Raw genomic sequence first — 8,268 nt, 5'->3', positions numbered from 1 at the left:
GAGGAGAGTCCGACTAGCCGCAGTAGCGAGAAAACTATCACCAGACTCCGAGGACTCGTGCGAACGCTGGATCCAGCCCCGCAGAACGAGTAAAGTCGAGAACCAAATCGATTCGCCACCTGATACAGACGACACATGGGAGATAGTGAAACGACCAAAACGAGTCCGGAAACAATCAAAAATCCGGAATGGCGGGAGTAAGACGAAATTGTCACCCACCCAGACTAATAACCCACCCTTAACGAATCCTCGCGAGCATCCCGAGGATATCGCATAAATGGTTCAGTAGATCTCGAGGAAAATAGTGAGAAAACTCTAAAAAACGAGTGTTTCTCTTACTAATTACAGATGACGACGAGCTACAAGGATCTCCAACGACAATACAATGAGCTGCGCAGAAAACAAGAGGAAACTCGACAAAGGAGAAAAGAGCTGGAGAAGTATAAACAACAAAGGCTACAAGAGAAGATCGATCTCATCAGGCAATCAATAGCAAAAGACGAAGAGGCTATCCAACAACTAGAGGCTTCATCATCGTCGGAGGAGACCGAAAAGACTCAGACCATCGAACCTCCATGCGGAGAAACGCCGACAAAGATACAAAAATACAAAAGCCACATCCAGCCCAGACAAATAGCGCCAAGAATATCCAGAAGTGCATCGACAGAAAAAGAAATATCGCCGGAAGCGCAAGTATGGAACATAGGAGACTCCGACAATTCGGTAGACACAGTACAGAATCAACCAACGTCATCTAAGCCATCGAGATCTAAGCAAGATAAAGAACTTCGCACAAACGCGAGAGACAGCAGTGAGAAGGAGAACAGCTCACCCAGAACCGAAGAACCGTCCATACAACTTCGTAAGCAACCGGTGGTAAAGTTAAGGCGTCTCGGAGAAAGATCGCGAGACCGAAATATACTCGCAAAGAGAAAGGAAGATGACAATAGCAACAAGTTATCCAGCAAACAACAGACTAGGAGCTACTACCGAGAGAGAACGCCAAACCCACGAAAATCATCGAAAGCAGACAAGTTGGAACGGAGAAGAGAGCAAAAACGTTTGGCGAATCAACGATACCGTCGAAAGGTAAAAGAGACACTGGAAGCTGCCAAGCGACAACTTGCCCACGCCAGGAGCGACACGACCGATTCGAGTGACGCCGAACCCACACGCGTAACGCCCGTGAATTCACCGTCAGGCGGGAGTGTGCAGCGGCCCACAGCTGCAATGCAGAGAGGACAAAAGGCCGAACGTAAAGCAGCAACCAGAGACGAGACCGAATCGAGGGACGCCAAGCTGATAAGAAGACCAGTGATTGTGGAAGACCGGAGGCAGAGCCCGAAGATCCGAGTCAAGAAGCAGTCCCATCACCAACAGGGGACGGTGGTCGGGGGCAGGGCTGGTGAGAGAAATCTAACAACACCAACCAGACGCCCAGGACCAAGCCAGGACCATCCGAACCGTGCAAGGAGCATCCAGGACCATCCGGACCTGGAGAGGAGCATCCAGGATCGACCGCACCAGGAGAGGAGCAACCAGCACCATCCGGACCGGGAGAGGACCGTAAGTGACCATCCTGACCTCGAGAGGACCATACGGGATCACCAGGATCTCGAGATGCAGGATCGGGATCATCAGGATCTCGAGGTGAGTGACCGGGACCAACGGGATCTCGAGGTGCGAGAACCGGATCTCGAGACACGAGAGAGGGATCATCCTGACCTCGAGGGACGTGACCCGAAGGATCCTGACCCCGAGGGAAGTGACCACGAGTATCCGGACCCCGAGGACCCCGAGATCATGAAGCAGATATGCGAGGGTGAGGACCCGGAGCATCGACCCGGAGGGAACGACAACGAAGACGACGACAGGCGAGTTCTTCTGCAGTGGCTGACTGGTCCCGAGTAGACCTCGAGACAGAGATCAGGTAATCACGAGATCAAAGGATCTCGAGGTCAGTCATAAATGACTGCACGAAACCGACCAAAAGTTATGTTATATTTTTGTTTATTATGCGACTAGGCTTATTATTATATAATTTTAGTTAGGACCTCGAGGGCTTAGAGAAGGTAAGAATGTGATCTCGAGTCCCGGTAAAACCTAGTCTTTGCAATACACGTACCTGCTATAATCGGAAAAGATTCATATTAGTTTTGTTTAGTTCATTATTTTATACTTACCTGATTTGTAGAAGCATCCCACGAAGTCCTGTGATGACTCGACCTGCGAACATAAAAGAAATATTATTATATAATCATATATAGCCATATATATATATATATATATTTTTGTATTGTTAGTATTAAGATAGTCATAAGAGGATTTTACGATTTTGTTATTAATCATTATATGAAGAATATCTATTATTTGTTATAAACGCCGTCAGCGCCTGTGCGCGCAGCGACAGCCGAAGCGTCATCATGAACACGGTATAGAGTGCGAGTGGCCGGCGTCTGCGATAAGTCTAAAAAAGCGAGCAAAGTTTATTTTATAATTTTATAAGCCGAGTTTATTTCTATAACGTCGAAGTCGGTAATACCGACCGGGGAGAACGCCCTCTAGGCGAACCCACGGAGGAGCGTGACTATGTGTTCGGTTCGGGAAATAAGGTTCCGCATCTCCACACACTCGACGGACTGTGTGAAGATGCGGAAGGCGCGAAGGCGCCAAGTAGTAGCTCTCGAACCCCAGAGCAGGCTGAACGCGTATGTGAAAGCACTCCGTCGCGTGCGACGTTAAATAAAAAACCCCCGCGGACGCGACGCGAATAGGCGAGTAAGTAACGGCGGATAGTGACCCTTTGTGTAAAAGGTTGAGAATAAAGACTTTTGTGAAATACACGGTGTTAGAACTTTGTTCCGGGATCCCCGTCCGTCTTCGGAAATCTGCGCCGTGGCTTAACCAAGTGGACGGGTGGCGACCATCTTATCGAACCTCTAGAACCTGCATTCTTCACCCTCTGGACCCGAGGAAGGACTCGCAGTCCGGTTACAACCTAACCTAACCTAACTCTAACCAAACCAACCCGTCCGCCGGAGCGAACCGGGTCATCCAGAACGAGCAGGCAGAGCAGCCGTCCTGACCGCGAGGAGAGGACTCGTGGCCGTCCTGACCGCGAGGAGAGGACACGTGACTGTCCTGACCGCGAGGAAAGGACTCGTGACCGTCCTAACCGCGAGGAGAGGACTCGCGACTATCCTGACCCCGAGACGTGGACTCGCGATCGTCCTGACCTCGAGGAACGAGTCACCAGTCGCCGTAACCGCGTGGAGCGAAACTGGAGGAAGGATCCTCGAGAACACGAACCTCGAGAACAGCCGAGGTCCCCGATGGTGATATACCTCGCCACCGAGGACCCCGAGGAGGAATCCACGAGGGACCGAACTGACCCCGAGGAGCAACCCGAAACCGGAGATCCCCTCGAGGACATGGAAACCCCGAGACCAGGTTCCGAGTAGGCGGAGCTCCTCAAGGACCAACAGGACTTCGACGAGTAGGAGGACCTCGAGGAACGGAGTATTCGAGGTCATAGGTGTAAGACTGGTCCGGAAGTCAAGGTCGAGTACGCGAACATGCCCAGGACACTCGAGTCAGCGGGAAAAGCAGTACGCAATGCAAAGTTTTGTTTAGACCTCGCCAGATGACTCGAGGGACAGTGGACCTCGAGTAGGCGAGATAAATAGTTTATTTATAATCATTAGAGTTATATTTTAAGTTCCGTTTGCAATAAACTCCGACTGACTGCGAGACGGCGAGATCCAGGGGGCGTGAGACCCGGAAACTCGCCGTTTCGGGTGTAGATGAGTAAAGAGTGTCAGTGGGCCGGTGCGCGTGTCTCATCCGAGAGCCTGAGACTCTTAAACCGACAAAAACTTTCGGAGGCTCTGTGGCGTCTGGGAAGCCGGCCTTGATTGCGAAAATCAAGTTTTGAGAAGATTATTTTATTTTAGTTAAGGAGACCTCGCCCAGATCCCACAGTAAGCCTAGAAACACTAACGCAAAGCGGTAGTACAAGCCAAGGTTATGTAAGAGTTGATAGAGTTCACGAAAGATCCAAATGTAGAGTTTTACATGTTTAGTTTATAAAGAGAGATTGTTCAGAGTCGAGTGGCGACGATATGTCCAACGATGGCCTGAAAACAAAAATAGATTAATTACCAAATTGATAGCCTTGACTTGTACTTACCCTGATGACGAAGAAACAAACCAAAGACTGATATTGTCCCGCGGCGACCTGAAAAATAAGAAACAAATTAGTATTAAGTGCGATATAGGTATAGTATACTTACCGTGTGGGCTGCATCCTGTCCATGGGCGGCGTCTAGTCCAACGATGACCTGAAACAATCAAAAAGAATTATTAAAGTTAATTTTATATAGATTAAAATACTTACCTGAGGTATGTCTCATCCGATGGTGACCTGTAAAGAAAAAGGGTAGATTAGTGTATAACAACAATATAATGCAATGTGCAATACCTACCTGATGAGGGTGACAAAAACGATGAGGCGTCCAATGTCCCGCGGCGACCTGAAAAGAAAATATAATAGTCATTAGAATTAAGTTTATAAATTTATATACCGTAATCTATGCTGTTTATATATTTATACATATATATATATTTTTATATGCATTTCTTTATAATGATACGCATAGGATTAAGTTTATAAAAGCGAGCAAAGTTTATTTTACAATTTTATAAGTAGAGTTTATTTTAATAACGTCGAAGCCGGTATTACCGACCCGGTTTTAGCGCCCTCTGAGTGAACGTACGAGCGGGCGGTGTGCGTCTGTTATCCGAGGCATATAGAGTTTCGCCTCTGAGACGGACCCGTGGTCCTTCTAAGAGGCGAAAGGCGCGAAGGCGCCAAACAAAAGGAGTGGGAGATTACCCGCCACGGAGAGCGGACGTGTACACCCCTCGTGCCCACTCAAACCAGTTCCGCATGAATTGCGGCGAAGATTTATATTCGCGACGCGGTGTAAAGGCGGCTAGGCGGCCCAACGTAACGAATAAATAATCATTAAACAGCAGTGTGGTGTTGGTGTCTCGGTCCCCGATTCCCCGTCCATTCCTGGGGATCCCGCTGCGCTGCTGCATCAAAGGACGGGTGGCGACCGAAATAGCTGCGTCCCGAAAGGAACCTGCTTCTTCATGTGCGAGCCCCTCGGGCTCGAACCCCATTGTGTCCGGTTACAACCTAACCATACTAACCAAACCAACCCGTCCGCCGGAGCGATCCGGGTCATCCGGAACGAGCAGGCAGAGCAGCCGTCCTAACCGCGAGGAGAGGACTCGTGGCCGTCCTGACCGCGAGGAGAGGACACGTGACTGTCCTGACCGCGAGGAAAGGACTCGTGACCGTCCTAACCGCGAGGAGAGGACTCGCGACTATCCTAACCCCGAGACGTGGACTCGCGATCGTCCTGACCTCGAGGAACGAGTCACCAGTCGCCGTAACCGCGTGGAGCGAAACTGGAGGAAGGATCCTCGAGAACACGAACCTCGAGAACAGCCGAGGTCCCCGATGGTGATATACCTCGCCACCGAGGACCCCGAGGAGGAATCCACGAGAGACCGAACTGACCCCGAGGAGCAACCCGAAACCGGAGATCCCCTCGAGGACATGGAAACCCCGAGACCAGGTTCCGAGTAGGCGGAGCTCCTCAAGGACCGACAGGACTTCGACGAGTAGGAGGACCTCGAGGAACAGGAGTATATCGAGGTCATAGGTGTAAGACTGGTCCGGAAGTCAAGGTCGAGAGCGCGAACATGCCCAGGACACTCGAGTCAGCGGGAAAAGCAGTACGCAATGTAAAGTTTTGTTTAGACCTCGCCAGATGACTCGAGGGACAGTGGACCTCGAGTAGGCGAGATAAATAGTTTATTTATAATCATTAGAGTTATATTTTAAGTTCCGTTTGCAATAAACTCCGACTGACTGCGAGACGGCGAGATCCAGGCGGCGTGAGACCCGGAAACTCGCCGTTTCGGGTGTAGATGAGTAAAGAGTGTCAGTGGGCCGGTGCGCGTGTCTCATCCGAGAGCCTGAGACTCTTAAACCGACAAAAACTTCCGGAGGCTCTGTGGCGTCTGGGAAGCGGCCTTGATTGTGAAAATCAAGTTTTGAGAAGATTATTTTATTTCAGTTAAAGAGACCCCTCCCAGATCCCACAATAAGCCTAGAAACACTAACGGAAAGCGGTAGTACAAGCCAAGGTTATGTAAGAGTTGATAGAGTCCACGAAAGATCCAAATGTAGAGTTTTACATGTTTAGTTTATAAAGAGAAATTGTCCAGGTCGAGTGGCGACGATATGTCCAACGATGGCCTGAAAACAAAAATAGATTAATTACCAAATGATAGCCTTGACTTGTACTCACCCTGATGACGAAGAATCCAATAAAGACTCATATTGTCCCGCGGCGACCTGAAAAACAAGAAACAAATTAGTATTAAGTGCGATAAAGGTATAGTATACTTACCGTGTGGGCTGCATCCTGTCCAAGGGCGGCGTCTAGTCCAACGATGACCTGAAACAATCAAAAAGAATTATTAAAGTTAATTTTATATAGATTAAAATACTTACCTGAGGTATGTCTCATCCGATGGTGACCCGTAAAGAAAAAGGGTAGTTAGTGTATGACAACAATATAATGCAATGTGCAATACCTACCTGAAGAGGGTGACAAAAACGATGAGGCGTCCAATGTCCCGCGGCGACCTGAAAAGAAAATATAATAGTCATTAGAATTAAGTTTATAAATTTATATACCGTAATCTATGCTGTTTATATATTTATACATATATATATTTTTATATGCATTTCTTTATAATGATACAAGTAGGATTAAGTTTATAAAAGCGAGCAAAGTTTATTTTACAATTTTATAAGTAGAGTTTATTTTAATAACGTCGAAGTCGGTATTACCGACCCGGTTTTAGCGCCCTCTGAGTGAACGTACGAGCGGGCGGTGTGCGTCTGTTATCCGAGGCATATAGAGTTTCGCCTCTGAGACGGACCCGTGGTCTTTCTAAGAGGCGAAAGGCGCGTTGGCGCCAAACAAAAGCAGTGGGAGATTACCCGCCACGGAGAGCGGACGTGTACACCCCTCGTGCCCACTCAAACCAGTTCCGCATGAATTGCGGCGAAGATTTATATTCGCGACGCGGTGTCAAGGCGGCTAGGCGGCCCAACGTAACGAATAAATAATCATTAAACAGCAGTGTGGTGTTGGTGTCTCGGTCCCCGATTCCCCGTCCATTCCTGGGATCCCGCTGCGCTGCTGCATCAAAGGACGGGTGGCGACCGAAATAGCTGCGTCCCGAAAGGAACCTGCTTCTTCATGTGCGAGCCCCTCGGGCTCGAACCCCATTGTGTCCGGTTACAACCTAACCTGCAGCTTCGGATTACGTGCTCAAGCACGTACTTTTCGTCCGGTTACAACCTAACCAGGAGAGGAGCAACCAGCACCATCCGGACCAGCATAGGAGCATCCAGGACCATCCGGACCGGGAGAGGACCGTAAGTGACCGTCCTGACCACGAGAGGTCCATCCGGGATCATCAGGATCTCGAGATGCAGGATCGGGATCATCGGGATCTCGAGGTGCGAGAACAGGATCTCGAGGTGAGTGACCGGGATCAACGGGATCTCGAGGTGCAAGAACCGGATCTCGAGACACGAGATAGGGATCATCCTGACCTCGAGGGACGTGACCCGAAGGATCCTGACCCCGAGGGAAGTGACCACGAGTATCCAGACCCCGAGGACCCCGAGATCATGAAGCAGATGTGCGAGGGTGAAGACCCGGAGCATCGACCCGGAGGGAACGACAACGAAGACGACGACAGGCGAGTTCTTCTGCAGTGGCTGACTGGTCCCGAGTAGACCTCGAGACAGAGATCAGGTAATCGCGAGATCAAAGGATCTCGAGGTCAGTCATAAATGACTGCACGGAACCGATCAAAAGTTATGTCATATTTTTGTTTATTATGCGACTAGGCTTATAATTATATAATTTTAGTTAAGACCTCGAGGACTTAGAGGAGGTAAGAGTGTGACCTCGAGTCCCGGTAAAACCTAATCTTTGCGATACATGTACCTGCTATAATCGGAAAAGATTTATATTAGTTTTGTTTAGTTTATTATTTTATACTTACTGATTATGTAGTAGCATCCAACGAAGTCCTGTGAAGACTCGACCTGCAAACATAAAAGAAATATTATTATATAATCATATATAGCCATATATATATATATTT

The 8,268-nt window shown here is 48.8% G+C and overlaps 1 protein-coding gene across 1 annotated transcript; it reads left to right on the top strand.

Annotated features, from left to right (window-relative positions):
* Positions 1 to 5,530: 5,530 nt before the first annotated feature.
* On the top strand, positions 5,531 to 7,894 carry LOC112588881 (nuclear speckle splicing regulatory protein 1-like). The gene is made up of 2 exons (XM_025300177.1): positions 5,531 to 5,648; positions 7,407 to 7,894. The coding sequence occupies exons 1-2, from the start codon at positions 5,531 to 5,533 to the stop codon at positions 7,892 to 7,894; spliced, it is 606 nt and encodes a 201-aa protein (XP_025155962.1).
* Positions 7,895 to 8,268: the final 374 nt, after the last annotated feature.

This window comes from Harpegnathos saltator, unplaced genomic scaffold (genome assembly GCF_003227715.2).
Source record: "Harpegnathos saltator strain DR-91 unplaced genomic scaffold, Hsal_v8.6 scaffold33, whole genome shotgun sequence".
NCBI classification, from domain to species: domain Eukaryota; kingdom Metazoa; phylum Arthropoda; class Insecta; order Hymenoptera; family Formicidae; genus Harpegnathos; species Harpegnathos saltator.
The sequence above is the reverse complement of the archived record's forward strand: the minus strand, read 5'-3'. Positions and strand labels throughout refer to the sequence as shown.

What these genes read in the sequence shown, in the direction of transcription:
- LOC112588881 (XM_025300177.1), top strand. Translation starts at nt 5,531, where the DNA reads ATGGTGATATACCTCGCCACCGAGGACCCCGAGGAGGAATCCACGAGA. An exon ending in CATGGAAACCCCGAGACCAG is followed by an intron (nt 5,649 to 7,406) that starts GTTCCGAGTAGG and finishes CCTAACCTGCAG; the next exon opens with CTTCGGATTACGTGCTCAAG.